Source organism: Stenella coeruleoalba, assembly GCF_951394435.1.
Source record: "Stenella coeruleoalba genome assembly, chromosome: 18".
NCBI classification, from domain to species: Eukaryota; Metazoa; Chordata; class Mammalia; order Artiodactyla; family Delphinidae; genus Stenella; species Stenella coeruleoalba.
The window spans coordinates 74,665,515-74,688,312 of NC_137164.1; the positions used below are offsets into that span (position 1 = coordinate 74,665,515).

Below are 22,798 nucleotides of genomic sequence, written 5' to 3' on the forward strand. Positions count from 1 at the left end.
TGTATAAAGCAATCACTGCTCTGCCCTCAAATTGGTGTGAGAGCAATAGGTCCATAGACCCATAGACAGAGATGTCCAAGTCAGATACCGTCCTTAGAGAAATACGTACACACACACACACATATAAAGGCAATATCAATGCCGCCAGAAGCACACGTAAGCTGTCCATGCTGTAGTCTGGGATGTCCTGAAATGCCTCAGTTATCACTGAGGGTAGGTAGCTTCATTAGAGGAAGTTGGACTTCTAGCACTTAACCACATGGAAATACAGATTTCCGCATCGGAACTACATTAATTAGGTGATACTATAATTAGCAATTCAGTTTGTCCTTTACATTTTGCCTTGCGAGGTAGAGTGTCCACTCTGGAAAAGGCTCTCATCCTAATGCAGTGTTTTATATGTTACTATGGGTAACGTCTCAGCCCAGTAGGAGAAGGAAGGACAAAGAAGACGCAGGCAGTCTAGGTAGCGAATCCCTCAGTGATGCCACAGAAGGCTCTCCTAGGAATTCTCCACCCTGGTTTTCCCACTCAGGTGGTTCCTGTTGGCCTCCTGATTCTGGCCTGAATGGAGAGTTGGTTGTGACATTTACGTTTCTAGCCTACAGTGACATGCTCTATTTGTTTCCATTTCTTTTTCTCTAACCTGTGAGGCCTCGCTGCAGGTACGCTGAGACCCCCCCCCCCCCCGCTCGCTGCACGTGGTTCATTTCACGGGCTGCGATGCCATCTCCTTGCACCCTCAGTCTTCTCGGAACGAGTAGTTTTTATCGCTCTGTCTGCATCCATCCTTCCGCCCTTCTAGGACTGCCTTGCTCTCCTGGCTTTCCGTCCTACCTTCAAGAGCTTCGTTATCTCTCGTCAGGTGTTCTGAACAGTGATGAACACGGTATCTCTCCTTGTCCTTTTGAGCTGCAGAGCAGGTAGAAGCAGCTGAGCTGTGAGCTGTCAGCACCAAGACAGGAATAGACAGAGCGAGAAATTGGGGCTGGTGGAGGTCAGCCGGGGTCTAGCCTGAAAAAGAAACTGCTCCACATTTTCAGGCAGAAGAAAAGGAGTACAGGGATTCGGTTCCCCAGGAAAAGTTGAGACAGATGGGAGACGATGAGGTGACCCAGAGACGTGTGAAGCAGCTGCCTCCTCTGAGGCTGGAGATAGGAAGGGAGGAGACTGTTTCACGGGGAGTGGAGCTGAGGGCAGCTGGTGGGAGCACGGCAGACTGGCACACCTTCCTCGACCTCGCATGGCCCTCCGCCCGTGTGCCAGCGCCTGGAGCGGGGCTGATGAGACCACAGACGTTAGGATGTTAGGCCCCAGCTCGGGCAGGCCCCATGCTTTGCTTACCCACGTGGAGTAAGCCAACTGCTCTCGCTTTAATTCAGGGGATTCAAATCAGAGGTGGCGGATGGAGCCGTTTCCCGGCGCGCGCCTGCACTTCAGTTTCCTTGGAGACGAGCCAAAGCTGAGCCTGACAGCCTCCAGTTGGGAAGACAACGCATGTGCTCTGGCCTTTCGTAACTTTTCTTTGTGGACCCGGGAGACTAAGTATCTTGATGGACTGTGATTCACACCCATGACGAAAGTTTTATAACCCCTGTTTTTATATACAGCGAACGTAATTTTTCTTTTAATTGCATGTATTGCAGTGCCGGAGCGCGACAGCAAGCACATCCAAAAAGGGAGCGCGTGGCTGCGGTCCCTAGCTTACACCCTTCTCACTGGGCATCCTCACCAAAGCGTTTAGATGCGTGTGCTAACTGCTGAAACGTGAGGAAAATGCTCAGTTTCCTTTGGAGCCATTTTATTGAACAGAATCATTCCAAAGGAAATCTTTGACTACATGACAATTCCCTTTAAGATTTGTATGGACCTGTATGCATGTAAATTTCTCTGTTACATGCATGAGGGATGCTGTCTCTTATAGCATGAATCCTTAAGAGGAAAAAAAAATAACACCTGAGTTTCAGTTATGTAAAGACGGAGGGGGAAAAAGAGCCTTTATCCTGGCCTCTATCTTTTGTGCTTTCAAGTTTTTTCTCCTTTCATCCCCCAAACAATAAACCAGCAGGAAAAGGAGGGGTGGGGCTGAGAACAGAGGAGCTGTCTTGAGTGACCTAGAAAGGCCCATGCCTGAAACCTGCTCCTGCCATTCCAGCAATGCCCGCTACGTCCCTCCCGAGTGGCACAGCTGAGACAGGACAGGCCTGATCTGTCGCCCTGGCATCACAGACTCACAGAGCTAGGGTGATTCCTAGGGTACATTGAGTTTTTCTCCTTGCTGTTTTCCCATTCATACAGATTCCTCTGTCCATTTAACTAGGCTCTGAGGCCCACTGCCCTTTGAATCACCAGGAGCCCAATGGGGTGGCAGTAGAGAGGCACGTCAACCCCTTCCACCTGCTCACCCTGCAGCCAGGGAAGTGTGCCTGGAGGCCCAGTGGAGACCCAGAACTCCTGCCCACCCAGCGGCAATGAGAATCCCCTCTTCTTTTGTGTCAGAGGAGGTTGAGCGGGGACCCCGAATTCTCCACTTGACAGTAATGAGGCTGTGCCTCTCTTCCCCTGCTGAGTCAACTAACCAGAAGGTTAAGTGGGAAACTTCAACGTCCTCTTCTCAATTGATAGAACAGCTTTGTGGGAAATCAGAAAGGATGTAGAAGAACTCAACACCATCAACCAATGGGATCTGCTCACTTATAGATGTGTAAACCAAGAGAAGAAGAATTCTCATGCTTTTCAAGTCCATGCTTCAAGAAAGACTATATTCTGGGCCATAAACCAAACCTAAAATTCCGAAGGATTGAAATTATACAGACTGGGGCTTTCCTATCACAATGGACTCAAACTAAAAATCAAGAAGAGAAAAATAACAGGAAAATCTCCAAATACCTGGAAACTAAAAAATGCCCTTCTAAATAATCCATAAATCAAAAATGCAGTTTCAAGGGAATTCAAAAATATGTTGAACTGAATGAAAATGAAAATACAACATATCAAACTTTTGAGACAGGCCTAAAACAGTGCCAAGAGGAAAATTTATAGCACTACATACACATATTAGAAAAGAGGAAAGTCTCAAGTCAGTCATCTAAGCTTCCACCTCAACAACCTAGAAGAAGGAAAGTAAAACAAACCCAGAACAAGCAAACAAAAGGCAATCCAAGAGCAAACCGAGAGCAAAATGCGTGGAATTTTTTTAAAAATAGAGAAAATCAATGAAACAAAGAGTTGGTTCTCTTAAAATAACCATAAAAATGACAAACCTCTAGTAAGGAATGACAAGGAAAAAAGAGAAAAGACTCAAATTGCTAATATCTGGAATAAAACAGGAAATATGAATACAGACCCTGCAGTCAACAAAAAGATCAAAAGGGAATAAATACTACAAACAACCATCACATATAAATTTGATGACTTAGATGAACTGGACCAGTTCCTCAGAAAACACAAATGACCTCAATTCACCACATATGAAATAGAGTCCTGAGTCTTCCCTGCGCTGATGTCGATATCCTGCGGGTGATGGTTTTGTCCGATGTTATCACTGGCGGGAATGGGGTAAAGGGTCCACCGGCTCTATCGCTGTTACTTCTTACAACGGTGCATCTACAATTATCTCAAAATTAAAAGTTTAAGAAGTATTTAAAGGTGATGGGAGCAGGTTATCTATGGACATAATAAACTGGCATGAGTGGATATCATTTATTTAGATTTTCTAGTTGCCTTTGACAAGGCCAATACCAAACTTTATTGGATTGAGGAAATCATCATGATTAAAAGACCAAGTCTGCAAAAACAGATTGTATTTTACCCTTAAAAAGAAAAAATAAACCCACCTCAGATGTATGTGCACACATATGTGTGTTGTGTGCGTGTATTTCTCATCTCGTCCCCTGAAAAGTCCGAGAAACACTGACTAGCTTGATAATACTATGCTATTGTGCACCTCTAGGTCTCTAATTACAATTTTCCTGTAAAATATGAAAGGGCTCCTTGAGGAAATACTTGATTCCAGATTTGGGACCAGGAAAAAAAAAACATGATATGGAACCATGTGTTATTAGCATTCCACTAATGCCAAGTTTATGTAACACAGAGTCGTTAGCATTATTGTATTAATTATGATAAAATAAGCTATCTTGGGGGTAATGTCTAATACTTCTGTTGAGCTGTCAACTCAAATCCTGTCAGGACTGTAATCATCCCTGTCTTAGGAATAGGCTCAGAAGCTCTTAAGCTTGGAATGCCTTTGCAGAATATTAATTTAACACATAAAGAAAGACTCAAAGAGCTAAAGCAGTTTTCCCATTGTCACAAAATAATTAAGCTCACCTGCTTCAAGACTTATTAATTTTATATGAAGTAAAAACTTTTGCCCAACGCCATGCTTCCTACAAGCACCAAACTGCCCTTCTCGAGTGTTTGCACTTGTATGGATTTTGTTAAATATCTTTTCCACGTAACTTCTCTAGCTGGTGTCTCCACCTGGGAGGTTTTGAACTTTAGTTTTAATGGGAGACCTTTAGCTTTTTGTCTAACTCTCCAAGTACAACCAGGACGCCATTCATGAGGACTTCCCAGAGCACATGATCTTGTGATAATGAAAGACTCATCAACATAATCTTAAATAAAAAGGGGAAGCTCAACGTTATGCTATATGTGGTCACAATGTAATGAAACCTTTTTGTTCATTTCACCAAACATTAAATGAATCTTCCCAGTGGACACAGCATTTTGCTTGTTGCTGCAGAGACAGAGCTGAGCAATCCATAGTCACTCCCTCAAGGTACAGCAGGAAGGCCCATCACAAAGCAAGGCACGACAGGAGCAAAGACAGGCAAGGGATGTACTTAGAAAAAATCAGGTAGTCCAACTGTGTGTGTGTGTGTGTGTGTGTGTGTGTGTTCAGAATCATCAGATGCCCGTGAAAAGAAGAGGCTAGAATTATAGATTGGAACCATACAGAGGAGGACCCTACACTGCAGGCTCAGCTCTGGGACATTAAATAACTTGCCAGAGTCCATATAGATGCAGAGCAGCTTAGCTGGGTGTCTGTGGTCTCTGGGCACTGCTGTCTCTAATACAGGAAGGCGTGTAGAAGCCAAACTCCAGGTTAAGGTTTCTCAACCCCAATCCCATGGTCATTGGGGGCCAGATACTTCTTCACTGTGGAGCTGTCCAGGGCACTGTAGGACGCTTGTAGCATCCCTGTCCTTCCAGCCCTTCAGCTGTGACAAACGCAGAAGACTCCAGGCACTGAAAGTGTCACCATCATCCCTGGTTGAGAACCACTGCTCTAGATGATGTAAAAATTGTTTATATTCAACCGTGTGTAATATGTAACGTGATATATAGCTTACATTTTAATATTGGCAAGCCATGTTCTGGCCTAGGGGCAAACAGGATAATTAGGTAATGATTGAGAAGTATCTTACAGTTGTTTAGTTGTTTGCCTCTTAGCTCAAGCAGTCTTCTGATCCAAATTCATGTTGGAAAATCTGGGAATCTGCAGGGTATCTTGGGATTTCTGTGCCGTTTAGGCTCTTGTGACAGCAAAGAATAAAATCCCAGCAAGGCTTTATTGTAAGGATGACACAGTTAGGCATTGGAACTTGAAAACCCAGTAGGAACCAAGACTCACTGGGGGTCATCTGGCCTTTTTCTAGCTTCCTCTCACTGGCCACTCAGCCTCTTTCTCATGGATTCTTTCTGTCTAGTTCCATCTTGCTGCCAATGAGACAATCTCCTCTGGGCCATCCAGTTAAAATTCCCCAAGGAGTCGGGTGACTGTCACCTTCCCTGGTCTAACCACCCACACTCCCTCATGGTGATGCAGGACAAAGAGACATCACTGACCAGCTGCCCTCCTCGGGGTCAGTCCTGGTCTACCCGGGGTAAAGGGCAGCCTGTGACACCCAGCCGTGGGGAAGCAGCAGCAGCTGTGGAACCCGATGAGCCTTGCGGCTGATCTGACCCTCTGGACCCCACTTGGGAGCTCGCACTTAGCTGAGGCTGAGAGAGACAATAAAACCACGTCTCTCTTCAAAAATCAAGTCTCCCAGGCCAGATGGGAATACCAGCAAAACCAGACAATAAAGTCATTTAAATATGTTCGTAAGTAAACTGTGACAGAAAAAAAAACTGTTCTTTGAATAATCCAGAATTAATTGTTTCCTGAGTTTTCTTTGTTTTAAGGACTTCAGATTTTGTTCACTGCTTAAATGCTCCAAAGGAACGCTTTTTTTTTTTACTGAAGTGTAGTTAATTTACAATGTTGTGTTAGTTTCAAGTGTACAGCAAAGTGATTCAGTTACACATACATACATATCTATGTACATATCTGTTCAAGATCTACTCTTTTTCAGATTCTTTTCCATTATAGGTTATTACAAGATATTGAGTATAGTTTTCTGTGCTCTAGAGTAGGTCCTTGTTGTTTAGTATTTTCTATATAGTAGTGTGTATCTGTTAATCCCAAACTCCTGATTTATCTCTCCCCCCCGACCCCGCTATCCACTTTGGTGACCATAAGTTTGTTTTCTACATCTGTGAGTCTATTTCTTTTGTAAATAAGTTCATTTGCTATCATTTTTTTAGATTCCACATATAAGTGACATCATATAATATTTGTCTTTCTCTGACTTACTTCACTCAATATGAGAATCTCTAGGTCCATCCATGTTGCTGCACATGGCACTATTTAATTCGTTTTTATGGCTGAGTAGTGTTCCAATGTATATATATACCACATCGTTTTTATCCATTCACCTGTCAGTGGACATTCAGGTTGCTTCCATAGCTTGACTCTTGTAAATAGTGCTGCTGTGAACATTGCATGTATCTTTTGGAATTAGAGTTTTCTCTGGATATATGCCCAGGAGTGGGATTGCAGGATCATACGGTAGCTCTATTTTAAGTTTTTTAATAAAGACAGCGCTCCGTTTCTCAAACTGACGCCTCATTTCCTTCCCTCCCAAGGTGTCATGAAGTCTTCCTACTTGGTTTAGAGAGTTTTCGGAGCAGGTGAGGGTTTTTCAGAATAAACAGGCTATGGTGGCTATGAGTCAGCACCCCTTTCTCCTAAACTCGCGATTGGAGGAGGGCCCCGGCGATCAGAGCCTGGGAATGGGAGCTTTGAACTTGCCTGTAGCGAGAACTCTAAGACCTGAAGACACTGCTCTTATGAATAATTTAAAACTGCCGCTGAGTCAAGTTATTCTTTAAAGGAAATTACTTTCGTGGTCATGTTTAACCATTAGTAATTATACCACTTTCTTTTATTATAGGTAATGTATGAAATTGTTGGAGCAATTGAAAAAAATAAAGACTCCCTTTCACAGAATCTTCTATTTGTAATGAAAAGTAAGTGTTCCCCGTACGGTTAAAATGCCACACATTCTTTATGTCTCTGTCTCTGAACATGGCCCTATAAAATATGCCACCAGCTAAGGATAATTGAACTATCTTTCGTGTTCTAATGCCCAGAATAATAAGGAATGGAGCTTGCCGTGCTACACACTGGTTATAATTTAATTTAGAGTCTAGTAGAAACCATAATTTAACTAAGCTTTTAGCGGATAGAAATATAAAACACCTTCACCAGTTTGGCTTGTGAATATAAAGAAGCTCTTGTGTGAAGACTGATGAAGGTGCACATGGCTTCCCCACAGCAGGGTGAGTTTCATTACTTAAGATGACTCTGGAGCACAGCTAAGGGTGGTATTTTATTCTTGTGTACTTTCAGCTATAAAAAACTAATGCTTACAAAGTAAAATGAGGGTACAAATTGATATATACATACACACATGCATATATGTATATATCCATATAAATTTATAGGTGACATCTACTTAGTGAACCTTAGTACTTTATATACATATCTCTATACATATCTCTATAATTCTATACTATATGTAAAACGATGTACTGGGTTTATATGTGGTATAGTTATATATATCTCTGTATTTACATATAGAGCTATAAATTTACGTATATGTATAGTTCTATCTCCTCTAGTAATTATTTTCTTAGTAGAAGTTCTGCAGTGATTCACATTTTCTTAATAACCTCTTCAATGAATTAAAGTGTATCATCTTTGTGCTTTAAGTTGCTCTAAGTGAGATGGAGCCATTTATCATTCCTGGGAAAAGAAGCATATCATAGCCTTTCATGAAATAGTTGGATGCCTTTGAGCTGGAAATAAGACATCCATATCACTTCCGGCTGGAGGAATATATTTACCTTAGATCAAATAGCAGAGTTGCAGTATATTGCTTTTCATGGGGGATGACTCTGCTTGCCTCTCAGAATGTATGGTTATTGAGTTCTCTTAAAGGCTGAGACTAATGATAAAAACATGGACTTGGAATAATACTGTGTAAAAAGAAAGAAGTGAGATAATTGATCTTCTTGATTATCACTGGAAATATCTTCCTTCTAGTTTTCAAATATTTGGACTTTCATTCATAACATACTTAAAATTGTATAACGTACATAAAATCCATGTATTTTATGAAGAACTAATATACAGCATGTTTTCAAAGTTGGCACTAGGCCTCCTTTTTTTGTATTTCACGGTGACGGAATATGTATTTAGAAAGAAAACACGATGGCTTCAGTTACTGCAATTCTGCTTATCTTAGCAGAGTCCCTATATCTTAAAGTCATTCTTTTGTGTATGCTTGCTAACAAGTGCCAAGAGAAAACAGGCGTATCGTATTTTATTCTAAATATTTTAGACTATACATACATCTGAGCAAGACGACAAAAATTGCAACGTGCCCTTATGTGTTCATATAAGAGGTGCGAAGCATTTTCTGCAGAGGGCTAGAGAGTAAATATTTCAGGCTTTGCGAGCCGTAAGTTCACTGTTGCAACTACTCAACTCTGCTATGATAATGAGGAAGCAACCGTAGACAATACAGATGGATGTGGCTGTATTTCAATAAAACTTTATTTACAAAAACTGTGGCCTGTGGATTTGGCCCACAGGCCACAGTTGCTTACCCGTTCTATCACACAAGCAAAGATGCATGGTTGTGATAGTATTTTATGAATCTATGGAATGTTTTGGCACTGCAAATAGTTATTAAAAGCAAGCGTAATTTATAGATAATAGTGGTAATTCCTGTCTCCAGGCACCTTGCTAAGTACTCTGCTTACAGCATCTGATTTAATTCTCATATTATCCAAAAGCTCCCAGGTGTGGAAGGAGGCAGGGTCTGTGGCAGGATCCCTACAAATCCAGCTGTGTCTGTGACACCCCCGACCAGTGCAGACAGGGAACTGGGTGGCACGGCTCACACAGACAGTGCCCTCGTTGATGCCCAAGATGGGAAATCAAGTCCACTTGACTCAGAAAGAAGCAGGTACAGTCCAGACTCTTAAGTCTACTTATGAGTAGAGGAGATCTTACTATTTATTGTCGGTGATGCTGTTGGCATTTCTGCAGACCTGTTCATAGACTGTGGGCAGCTCAGTTAGCTCAACCCGTTTTACGGGCAGAAAGGCGCCCAGTGCATTGTGTCTAGAGCCCAGAGAGGGATGCTTCCCATTGCAACGTGTATACAGGGTGACATGAAGAAAAATGCCTGCAGCAAGTGACTCCTAGAAATAGGGAAGGGAGGCCAAAGCTGTCTCTTCGCTAGGGACTTCCTTCTCGGGCTCTAGGTGGCAACACGATGGCCGAATTTCTCTTTTTAATGTGCCGAGGAACCTGCTCTCACCTCCCACTGGCTCAGCTTATGGGCCGGGCTCTGCTGTTAGGGGTGAGGCCTGATGGCATCTCCATCGTAGGGGGATGCTACCCCTGCTTTACCTTCATGCAGCCTGGGTGTGTGATCCAGAGAAAGGACAGAAGCAGGTGACTTACATGTTTCGGTTCATAGTTATGTCTAGTGTTTACAGAAGTAGTAAAGCCTTTTTCCGCAGTTACGGGAGTACCAGGTTGCACTATTTATCTGTGGTCCCGTCCATCCACAGACTAGCTAGAAATATAAATAATATTTTTAATTAAGTTACATAGGCCATGGTATTATATGTTTATTGTTTCACTGTTTTTAAATGATTTCAAACTTAAAGTCACAAAATTAGTACAAGGCACTCCCGTGTGCTCTTTTCCCAGATGGACTTTTTTCATTTCCTTTCTCCTTTTCTCTCTCACTCTCTCCTTCCTTCCATCTCCATGTGTGTGTGCATGTGTATGTGCGCACACTCTCTGAGCCACTGGAGAATGGCCAAAAGTGTCTTTGTGCCTAAATACTTTGGTCCCTATCCTAAGACCAAGGACATGATCGTAGATATCCTCAGTAAATTATCAGACGATTAAACATTGATATGATACCAATATCTAATTCAGAGTTTATGTAACACTTTACCAATTATCCCACTAATGTCTTTCATCATCATTTTTCTCCCAATTCAGGACCATTTGCTGAGTTTACTTGCCATTTCTTGTCAGTCTTCTTTAAGCTGGGACATTTCCTCAGCTTTCCTTTTTCTTCATGACATTAATATTTTAAGAAGTGGAAGCCCAGTTTGGTCATTATTTTGATACTAAAATTGCCCAAGACTTGGCCAGTGAGAACCCCTCCAAGCTAGTTCCTATGTCCTTTTGACAGGTTCTCATGTCTGTTGGGGTACTTTCTTACATTCTGGCTTTCCAAAGTGTTCTGGGATCTTCTACCTTGCCTCAGATCCAGAATTGGCCACTTATCCAAGAAGACTTGCTTTATTTTAGAAGTGAATGGTGTTAAGAAACACTAAGAAATGGGGGCAGGGTGAGCTCATTGCTACTGGCGTGTCATTGCTTTTAGATCCTTTCAGAACTAGGAAATTTAAGATATAGGCATAGATTTTGCATAGATGTGTGTGTGTGTATATATAGATATAGATATGGATAGGTATATCGCAGTATATTATCGTGATACCTATAATTTCCAGCCAACACCACAGGGCTCCTTTTTGCCTTCCTGTAATCCATAATTGTATCTCCCTTCTCTGACCCTCCTCCTAGCTCCCTATTTGTTTATTCATATAGCGACTTTTCACTCAAGGCACTGCTAATAAGTACATTAGCTGGGCACACAAAATAATCGGAGTGCAGAAATGGTGGAAACTAAACCACTTTGCTCCTGAACGCTGCCAGCTGTCCGATGAATGACTTACGCACGTTACATCACACTTTAATCTTGCGGGAATCCACAGAGTAGGTACTCGGGTGGTTATTTCACAGAAAAGGAAATTAAGGCTTAAAAACTGTCTACATACAGATAGAAGTAACCCAAGAAACATGCCTTCTAGATCCTTAACTGTCACAGACATGGTTTTCACTTTGCTATTCAAATGTGTCCATCCATTCATGAGCCCATTTCTCCCTGAGGTGTCAGGAAAGACATATGGACCCAGAATTACCAGAATTTTTATAACCTAACACCTAATATATCAACTTGCTTTCACCTTTCCAGCTTAACTGGATCAGAAAAAGAGGCACTTTTCCCCCTAACAGCTGAGACAGTTGAATGAGACAGGGGCTCCCCAATGTCTGCATTCCACTCGGAGAGAGGTTCTTCCTGGGGACGTGTGTCCCCAGCAGTTATTTTCCTGGAATGGAGAGCTGCTGACCAAGACCATTTCATGACTTGGTCAAGTGCACTGAGGCCCCTTAGGTCTGAGCAGGTCCGATCCGGTCTGGCTGTTAGGAGAGCAGTAAGAGCCACTCAGTTCTAGAGCAAGGGATTCAGGGCTCAGGTGGGGGACGGGAGAGCATGGGATCTGGCCCAAGGGCAAAAAAAGGTCAGAATTCATCAAACAGCGTGATGAGTAGTGGGGAAAATGAAAAAGAGGCAAAAGGAAAGGCAGGTTCCTAAATTCCCTCCCCGCTCAGAGTGTTTTAGTGGTTAGAACGCTCGGATGACGTGTGAGCTTAACGCTTGCATGAATTACGATTTTAATGCCGCTTACAATCTTCATTTATTTATTTCCTAGCTAGTGAAAATGTCATGATCAATCATCTGTTCCAGTCGAAACTGTCACCAACAGGAGCCCTCGTACCTTCCTCTCCTTCTTTTAAATTCAGAGGACATAAATCTGCCTGGCTCAGTAAGAAAATGACAGCTTCTTCAATGATTGGAGAAAACAGGAATTATCCAGAACTTAGTAAGGTAGGAGTTTTTATGACTCGTGTCTGGTTGTTTTGAAGTTTGCTTATTAGCACATTTGCTGCTTCTTTTAAAGAAAAACAAGCACAATCCTCAATGCTCATGGAAATAAATTGATATTTTAATTGAAAACATTAAAGGAAAGACTGCTTACCGAAAGTACAACCCGCTGAGAGAGGACAGTTATAAGAAAGTGCAGTGGAGTGAAAATTTGACAGCAAATAGAGTATCAGTCATTTTAGTTGTTGTCTGTGCAGCACCCTTTTTACATCTCATCCTGTGACTGTCTTTTTGATGAATGGGACGTAACTTCAGGGACAGTAGGATTAAAGGGGATAAACTGAGCTACCTTATTCTGTTGATATTAATCACTTCAGAGGCTTCAGGTCTCTAAACAATAAATTGTAGTTTCTCATATAGACATAGTGTATTTTTCAGGTCCTAGAGTTCCGTAGATTTTTAATTTATTTCAGCATTATACTAATTTTTTATTGGGGTATAGTTGCTTTACCATGTTGTGTTAGTTTCTGGTGTACAACGAAGTGAATCAGCTGTATGTCTACATAGATCCCCTCCCTTTTGGACCTCCCTCCCCACCATCCCACCCTTCTAGGTCACCACAGAGCACCGAGCTGAGCCCTGTGCTGTCCCGCAGGTCCCCACTAGCTATCTGTTTTACACATGGTGGTGTATTTATGTCAAACCTAATCTCCCAGTTCATCCCACCCCACCCCCGCTGCCCTGTGTCCACACGTCCGTTCTCGACGTCTGCGTCTGTGTTCCTGCCCCGCAAACAGTTTCCTCTGTGCCATTTAACGGGTATTTGTCCCACACCAGCGTGGTTGTACTTACAGCCTAAAGATTCTGACGATTTGTAAAATAGAACAAAAAATACAGTGAAGAGTTGCTTCAGACTGAAATGTTTTATGTTTATGAATTCAGTGCCCAATCGTAGCCCAGTTTGTTTTGCTTGCCTTTATAAAGACTCTTAAAAAATGAGAAATATGGTTGGGAAGGTGTCCAGGACAATCAATCTTAGAAATTCAGTCACTGTAGCTTGCTGAACTGCATTTTAACTTACCAATTAAAATAAAAGCATAATTAAAGTCAACTGTATTATAGAAGAATGGCAGAAATGTGTGTAGCGTATTAGAAGTGTCTGTGTGTGTGTGTGTGTGTGTGTGTGTGTGTGTGTCCTCCTGAGTGTGTGTGTATATGTTTAGCCATTAGACCCTAGATTTAAGGGTCCTTCGATATAGTTGTTCCAGAACTGGACCATCACAGGAATTCAATCTCACTGCATATAAAATGGCATCTTTTACATAAAAAGGACAAAGTGTTCCCCTTGTAAAGCTCCATCTCTATTCCTGGTGGTTTCGCTGAAACTTCTGGCCTTTCCTTTCTCAGTCACCCTGGAAACCATGAGCAAGAAATCGCCACACACCTCCAAACTGTAATTTTTAACCTTAATTATTAAACATTACCAGGCATAGATGCCATTAGTCTTTTCCCTGAAGGACTGCAAAAGCGAGATAATTCACAGCAGTTCCTCCACCCGGAAAGGGAAATTGAGTGTTCAATTTCAAGGGATGAAGATTTATTTATTATGATTTTTCCTTAAGTGTTCCATTCCTCTCTTCCCTCCGAGGGTCCTCACCTCTGCACACCCATCCCTGTGACCAGCAGGGTAGCCATCTACCCACCCTTCAACTGAGCATCACGTTCGGCTTTGTGTTTGTAGAAAACAAGTTGATCTTAGACCAATCGCTTCGTTTTCCATTCCCTTGTCAGTGACAATTGATCTTTTCAGCTTGACAGTTCATCTCGACGGAAGGAAGTGAGCCATTGCCATGATAGCAATAGCACCATATTGACAAGGATGTTTCATCAAATTTTTTGTTCTAGCGAGACCTTTTATTTTAAGATAAATGATTTTGGATCGGTAGATCTGTTGGTCTCAGTCTGTGTGATTTCGTGAAATGTAATAGTACATTAGTGGCTGAGGTTTCTTTTAACCCCTGGTGGGATTTAATTAATTACTTTCTGCCTTTCGTTCTTCACCCACTGGCTTCATTTTCACTGACTTCTTTTATCTGCATTATCATTTAATCTTTGCTACGTTTGAATTATTTTCTTTTAAGAGCTATATGTAACTACTTATCGAAGAAAACAGTCTACTGTCATTTTTCACAGGCAAGTAATTTACTAACCCCTTTTAGTCATTAAAAAAGAGAAAAAGAAAAGGAAGGGAAAGAAAAAATGAGTAGGACACTGATTATAGTTAAACTTACGGAACAACCCAGTGATTGTTAAAACATCAAATCTTTCTCATGTAAAGTATCCATTGTATCCTTTTAACGCAGAGTAAGCTACATTTCATGATAAACATGCACAGTTAGTAATACAATCAGGATACCGGGGGAGTTTACTGTACCACCAAGCAAGTCAACATCTGTCTATTCTCAAATGAAAGTAGATGCAGGTTCGTAACAGCCATGGACTTGAAAGGCTACAGAAATGGTTACTTTACATGTAGTTGCCCATTTTTCTAGCTCGTGGTACCATTACAGAAAATCATTTGTTTTAAAAAAACTGATTTTTATAGTCTGTTTTAAATCTACATCTGCCTGTAAGTGAGTTTATATGAATCAGAGGGTTCATTTTTTTCCCTCTAAACTGGAATTTAGTAAAATAAACCTGCTCACCCTTTCCTTTTGTTTTCATTACAGTTATTAAAAAAGAAAGGAAATTCTACATTTCTTCAAAGACTAGAACGGGGAGGCCCGGCCACCATTGCATCGCAACTCAGGGTTAGTGAAGTTTTCAGATTTCAAAAACTTCCATTTTGATTATATCAACTGTAGAGGGTTTACATGGAATTCTCCATTTTCAGCACTTAAGGACCTTCCAAAAAGTAAGCATACACACACACACACACACACACACACACACACACACACACACAAAGCAAGTGAATGCATAATAAATAAGAATCATGGATTGAAGATAAAGATTTTTATTTAAAAATTGCTTTACCTTGTCAGTCGGTGTCCTCTTTGGGGAATCAGTTGTGCTTTACTTCTCTCCTTAGAAAACTCTGACGGATATTACTGGAAAACTTCAGAAGTGCACTCCACACTTTATTCATTGCATCAAGCCCAATAACTCGAGGCTACCAGATACTTTTGATAATTTTTACGTGTCTGCTCAGCTGCAATACATTGGGGTCCTGGAGATGGTGAAGATCATCAGACACGGATACCCTGTCCGCCTTTCCTTCTCGGATTTCCTGTCAAGGTAGGTTCTGCTCTTGTGTCCACTGTTCCCAGGACCATGTTGATGATATTGTAGCGTGGATCTTCTGTTTTCTTTTCTGGCATTTCTTTTATTATTCATATTCTTTTACCCTGAGTAGACAAAATACTGTGGGAAGCAATGAAATACGCTGACAAAGCTTATATAAAAAGTTACTGGGCTTCCCTGGTGGCGCAGTGGTTGAGAGTCCGCCTGCCGATGCAGGGGACGCGGGTTCGTGCCCCGGTCCGGGAAGATCCCACGTGCCACGGAGCGGCTGGGCCCGTGAGCCATGGCCACTGAGCCTGCGTGTCTGGAGCCTGTGCTCCGCAACGGGAGGGGCCACAATAGTGAGAGGCCCGCGTATCGCAAAAAAAAAAAAAAAAGTTACTAAACTTTACTGCAGACCCGATAGCTTGGAAACAATTTTCGTGTTCCCTTAAATTTAGGTTTCCTCGGATTTAAACATTTATAAAATTGTTGCTTATAATATTGACATAAAATTATAATTTGATATAAGAAACTAAGTATGTGATTATTTTCTCCTTTTATATGTATGAACAAATGTTTTTTAGGTCAAGTGTCGGCAAACTGCATTCATGGGCACATCCAGCCACTACCTATTTTTTGTAAATAAAATTTTATTGGAATACGGGCAGTGAAAATAATGAGGATATCTGTTTTCAGGCAATCAAACAATAAAAGGGAGGATGGGCAAAAAGGAAACAAGAAAGTATTTGGTCATCTTATATAAAAACATGAAATTTAAAAATCACATTGACCTAAAGTAATATCAATATTACAAGTATAAAATCTAGCATTTATGGTTAAAAACTAACTGTACAAATAGTATGGAGAAATCTGTTTGGCAAACCATTCAGCTAAAAAAAACAGATTTTAAGACTTTGTTGGCCAGAAGTTCCGTTTGAGCCACTGGTTTGAAGAAGCTGCTCAATTCAGGAAAAGCAATCAACCAAAAGACTGAAATCAGCAAGTTGGAAATAATCGGGACAAAGGGTGTGATATTTAAGCTATGACTAAAATTCTACTTTTAATTTGTATCACATTTGTTTTTCCGGAGGATAGAAGTAGCATCTGTTTATTGTGTATTTTGGTAAATTTCACAAAGACACAAAGAAGAAAATCAACATCCTATGAGCCATTCATTCTCAAAGAGCTGATAGACTGTTCAGAAGGGAGGAGATAAAATCCACCACATTGCAGGATAAAGTACCTGGAGAATGAGTATGTTTAACCTGCAGAGTGTATCGTGTAGGTAGACAAGATAATTGTGTTTAAAAACTTAAAAGATGCTAATTCATGAGCTCATAGACACACTGTCTACTATTTATAGGGGAAAACTGCAAAGTGGGGCATTACACAGGGATACATTAAGAATTAACATGTGCTGAATATAAGAATTAATTTGTGCTTTTGTTGGATAGTGGTGTCACATCACTGCTTATTGTACATTAAGAGGTGTCTGGTAGGGACAGCTCTGATCTGCCTCTTTCTGTTGCCTCAGTGGACGTCCATTTAGAGTCTCCAGAAATGTTTGTTCTGTTATGAGTATATATTTCTCACACTTTACAGTTTAAGTATTAAAAGTCAGCCTTCCCACCCCTTTAAGTCCAAGTGGTCTTCGATTCAATGAGTTTAAAACCTGCCCATAAACAAGTTTAAAGTAATAGATTCCCACATTTACCCCGGACCTTCTGAATGACAGTCAACAGAGAGTGGGGTCCAAGGACCCCCTGGTTTGTCTGATGGGGAGGGGTGTGGTGCTGTTATTACTGGCATCATACGGTCTCAGAGGGTCACCAGCCTTGATAAACTGTAGTTCACTCAGCAGCACTGACTCCCTTCCCAAGCCGTGCTGAGAATCATGGTTCTGCAATGTTAGTGTCCATCATAGGCTTGTTAAAATACAGATTCCTGGGCGGCAGCCCCAGAGTTCCTGGTTCAGTCGGTCTAGGTGAGGTCCGTGAATCAGCATTTTTAGCGAGTTCCCAGGTGATACTGATGTTGCTGGTGTGTGGACAACCTTTTGAGAACTACTGCCCTAGAACATCTACTCCCTTGGGGATTACATCTTTGTTTGGTTTTGGTTTTCCCCAGACAAGGGTTGAAAGTAGGTGAATGCCTTGATAAGCAAAGGGAACTTGTCGAGGATGCAAAATCTCAGGCATTTACTGATTTACTGAATTAAAATCTGCAGATCTGTTGAGATTTCCAAGTGATCCGGATGCAGTTTCAGAAGCACTGTGAGTGGATTCCTGCACTGGATATTAAATAGGGTTAATCTCACCCTATGAATATTTTTTAAAGTGCATTCAGTGCATTTTCTGCTGTTTATTTTGTTAGAATGTCTTCGACTCATGGAATCAAAGAAGCTTGGCATTAAAGTGTCCCTCAGAGTTTCTCTGGTATAATCTTTAGTAGCTGCATGGATCTTCCTTACAGCTACTCCAACAGGCAGTCACTTGAATTGTCCTATTTTCCCAGAAAAGGGTGGAGAACATGCCTGTATGTGTACATGTGTGTGTACATGTGTGTACATGTATGTACACGTGTGTGCATGTTCCCAATATTATATATCATAATAATTAGAAAATAATTTTACCTTTGTTATTTGTATTTGTCTAGTTTGACATATATACATATATACCTACCAGAATTTCTTATCTCTATTACAATGGTGTACGCAATGATTATCTTTTAAAATTAAGTACAGTCTTCCATATATATGCATTTCTTGCTTTACTCTGACTTCTAGGCAGAGGGCATGTCTTATTCAGTCACAATACCTGTGCGTTTTGGGTTTTGGTCAATGTTTTAGGAATGAAGCTGGCATTGGGGATTAATAGCTGTTCAGTGTAAAGTAACGTTTCTCCATAACAGAGACGGTAGCTGCACTACGTTTGTTGAAAAGAATAGTGGGGATGGGAAATGATACTTTTTGGTAAATCTCTGCTTTTCTTTAACCAGCCCCTTACGCAACAGGAGATGTGATTTCAATTTATCATCTTTATTTGTAATTGCACATTAGTAGAAATGGAATTATTAATGTACTTCAGTGGGAATTTGTCACCGTCACTCTTACATAAAGGATGCCTATCTGCAATATTATCACAAAAACACTGATCTGTAGAGAGATTATCAGCTTCTACAGAACTTGAATAAAACACAATCCACACATTTTCACATCAACAAGTAACGTATTTTTTCAGAAAGCTCATCAGAACCTTGAAATCCCCCGGGCAATCAAGCTTCGTTGTATAAACACAGCCTCGAGGTGCGATTTAATAGTTTTGGTTGCCAAAATATCAGATAACAGTTCCTATGTAAAACATTTCTTTTCTGTTTGTGTCACCTTGTCTTAACTGTTAGAGAATAAAAACCAATCAAACAAATTACTTTGTTTAGTTTACAAAGAGGAATATGGTTACCACAAAAATGCTGGACAAAGAGGAAAAATATGTCCAGTTTTGAAACCAGCACCTACTCATCTCAACAGCATTTATCGCTTCTGAAACCCAACATGACAGTAAATGTGGATAATGGGCAGTTCTGCGGAATCTGTAGGTGGACGTGATGGTATTGCAAATTCGCTTCCTGGTATCCTGGCTTTAATAACTGTCCATCATTCTGAGTCTTCCTAATCAAAACTGGAGAATTGTGTTTGTCGAGAAATCCTATTTTGATTAAATGAGAAGCATGCTTGTTGAATTTTTTCCCTAATAGCATCAATAGTTTCTGAATGGGGTAGTAAAAATGCAAGTTCCTATCTCCATGGCAAGAAACCTCACAAGTTTGGGTATATGAGGAAGAAGGAAAGGAGCAATAGAAGTAAATTATTATGTGCAAATCATGATACATAATTGGATCACCTATTGCTGTGGACTGAATTGTTCCCTCCACAAAAACTCATACATTGAAGCTGTACCCCCCAACGTGACTGTATTTGGAGATGGGTTCTATAAAGAGGTAATTAAGGTTAAGTGAGGTCCTAAGGGTGGGGTCCTGATCCAATAGGATTGGTGTCCTTATAAGAAAAGTCACCAGAGAGCATGTCCTTCTTCTCTGCTATCTGAGGATGCAGTGGAAAGGCAGCTGTCTGCAAGCCAGGAGGAGACCTTGGTAGAAACTAACTGGCCCACACCTTGATCCTGGACTTCCCAGCCTCCAGGACTGTGAGAAAATAAACTCCTGTTGTTTAACCTGCCAGGTCTGTGGGATTTTGTTATGGTAGCCTGAGCTGGCTGCGAATACCTGTGTTCGTAGGTGTGTGTTGATATGGTCTCAATAGGTAGCATAGCTGGACAAGTTATGCCGGGAAGTTTTTGGGACTTTGTTCGTATTATGTGCTACTCTTGCGCTAATGGGAAGAAGTCTAGTTTACATGCACATGTCATGTGATTTAAAAAACTTGTGTCTTTGTACATGGAATCATATTCTTTCTATCTCTTTCTCTATTTACTCAATGGCATTTACTTGATATTTAAGATTCACTCAAGCATCCTCTCTGTTGAAAAGTCATTTATAAAATCCCCAATTGGTTTGTGTCTCTTGTCTAAGCTTCAAAAAGGCCTTCAGTATTTTACTTATTATTTGCTCACTGGAAATACTCATTTATGTGACTATTTAACCACTTAACCACTAGAGAAGAGGTTAGCAAACTATAGCCACCAGATCAGATCTGGCCTGGCACCTACTTTTGTATGACCCGAGAGCTAAGAATATCTTCTACATTTTTCAATTGTCAAATTTTAAATGGTTCTATATATACCTACGTAATCTCAAGTTTGCCTCTTGGCATACAAAGCTAAAATATTTACTCTCTGGCCCGCTACAGAAAACAACTTGCTACCCCTGTCCTAGACCATATGCTCCTTAGATGAAGGCAGGTATTATTGCCCGTGCAGATGCTAACATAATGCCCACCAGCCGTCATCCTTCTGGGTCCAAACTCTATGGAACTGAACAAAAAAGATCTGACATCCTCTTCCATTTCAACAACTGTCTCTAATGTTGGACGGATTCTTCAGTTTGTGAGAATTTTTCTGATGGCATTGTAAAAGACAAACTCTCACCAATACCATCTGCAGAACATAAAATTCCAAGTCAGTGGCTTGCAAACAACGAAGGTTCCTTTCTCTTCTACATTATATTTGACTGTGTTTAGGAGTTGCACACCTAAGCTCGAATCAGCTCTGATTTGGGCCTCTTTTTCGTGATGCACCCCAGGGTTCAGGAATAGCCCAGATCTAGGACATGCCCTTCCTGTGCTGGGGGAGAAGAGACATGGCCGAGTGGCTGCCACAACTTGTGCTGAGCTGCAGCATCTGTCACTCTCTTATATTCCATGGGTTAAGGCAGTCACATGGCCCAGGCCAACATCAGTGGGGTGGAGAAGTGTCTTACTCATGGGAAGTACCCCAGAGCACGTAACAAAGAGTAGGGGTGTATACACTTCTGGCTCGGTTAGCAGTTGCCCCACAACTTAGTGGCATAAAACAGCAATTTGTTATTTCTCCCAGTTCTGTGGGTTAACTGGGCTTAGTGGGGCATTTCTTGCTTGGGGTTTCTCCGTCCATTGCAGCCATACAGCAAAAGAGGTTGGTGTCAGCTGGGCTGGATGGACAAGACGGCATCTTCATCCCTGTGTCTGGTGTCTGGTGTCTGGTTGTTCCTTCATGTGGTCTCTCTCTCCAGCATAATAATCTGGACCTCTTACCTGGCAGCTCAGGGTTCCAAGGGGCAAGGAAGGAAGCTTGCAGTCCTCTTACAGGCTGGGCTGGAACTAGCACAGCATCACTCCCCCTGTATTTCATTGGTCAAAGCAGTTACAGACCAGCTGAGATACTTTCACTGGGAAGCAAGCAAGTGGCCAACTTTGGGACAGGCTACCACGTCTTCTTGAAGGGAGAACATGCAAGTAATTGAGAATGATGCCTAAAGCTCTGCCTATGTGCACCGGCACTGAGTCGAATCTCTGTAGACAGAGTTTTGGGTGAAGTAGAGGAGAATAACTTTATTGCTTTGCGAGGCAAAGAGGGACACAGCGGGCTTGTGCCCCTCAAAAACTGTGTGTCCCAACCTGGGAGGATTTGGTGAGGAGTTTTATAGCAATAGTCAAAGGGCAGGATTGCTGGTAAGATGCAGGGTGTGTGCAGGGCCTGCATTCCTTTAATCTGGCCTCAGATGATCTCCTGATGGGCTTGTGTGGTTCCTTTAATCCGGAATGAAGAATGCTAACATCTTCCATTTGTTGGGGGTTTTAGTTCTGTAAAGCACTCAAAGATATCGTTATGTGCATCCCTTGAGGCGGAACCAGGACCCTGCCCCAAGCCTGCGCTATTGATTCCTGACTGCTCCCCACTTGTCTCTGCATCCCCTCCCTTCCCTGATTAGCAACTGTTTGAACCTCCCCCTTGGAACTCAGGGAAGGTCATGGAGGCGGAACAGAGAGGCTCCCGTGCCCAGGAGCCCCATAGGGTCTTGCTCGGTTTCAGGAACAACAAAAAAAATTTCGATAGTCATGCCTATACCTATGAATTGCTATTATATCATCCTTCACCAGTAAGTGTATGTGCGTTTGGTGTGCTGAATACTGTAATACCAGAATTTTTTTTTTTCCAAACTATAGAATTGAGGGAAAGAATAATCTGAGGCAATGATGATGAAACAGTTTTGAGGTGTCTTTAAAGGTAAGGTACCACGCCTGGTACCTTGCATGGCACTGTACCACCGTTTTCAAAGCTTTCTTCAATACCCTGTATGCTTGTCACATTATAATTATCATGGCTTTTTAATGGTCATCCAAGCCTGGGCCAGATATTAGTCCTTTGTGTCTCTACTCTTCTCGGGTGCTAACCTTCTAAATGTTCGTCTTTTTCCAGATTTAGAAGGGACATCGTTTGGAATCTAGCTGTGGGTCTTGGGTGGCAAGTGTGGAAGGGTCACATCATTCATCTGTGGACTTCTTTGTGGTTGGCAGGGGAGAGCAAGACAGCATCACCACGGGGAGAGGTTGACCCTTTAATGAGGCGCCCTTATGTGGAAAAGACAGAAGGGCTGGTCCAATAAAAGCACCCCAGGGACTGGTCTTATGCTTGGCAAGGTGAGGGCACGTGATCTGTGTTCTGAGATTGTTACTGGATGAGATCCCTCGCAGAAATAGTAGGAGTCATTTAGCTTGTTTAAATGACACAGTTGTCGCTGAAAGGGCAGGCTGTGAAAGAACGTAGCCATGATGTTAAATTGGGTGCGGGGAGAGGGATGAAGGGACACACTTCAGCTGATTGGATTAAACTAGTGGGCAGCGGCCGCCCAGCCCAGCAGAA

At 41.8% G+C, this 22,798-nt stretch overlaps 1 protein-coding gene across 5 annotated transcripts in view; it reads left to right on the forward strand.

The window, feature by feature from the left end:
- MYO16 (myosin XVI) overlaps positions 1 to 22,798 on the forward strand; it is a 641,507-nt gene that overhangs the window by 501,554 nt on the left and 117,155 nt on the right. For all 5 annotated transcript variants that reach the window (XM_079902787.1, XM_079902784.1, XM_079902785.1 and 2 more), the window contains 4 exons: positions 7,287 to 7,362; positions 11,986 to 12,161; positions 14,888 to 14,968; positions 15,250 to 15,455. In XM_079902787.1, the coding sequence (XP_079758913.1) occupies positions 7,287 to 7,362; positions 11,986 to 12,161; positions 14,888 to 14,968; positions 15,250 to 15,455 (539 nt within the window). The remainder of the gene's footprint in view (positions 1 to 7,286; positions 7,363 to 11,985; positions 12,162 to 14,887; positions 14,969 to 15,249; positions 15,456 to 22,798) is intronic.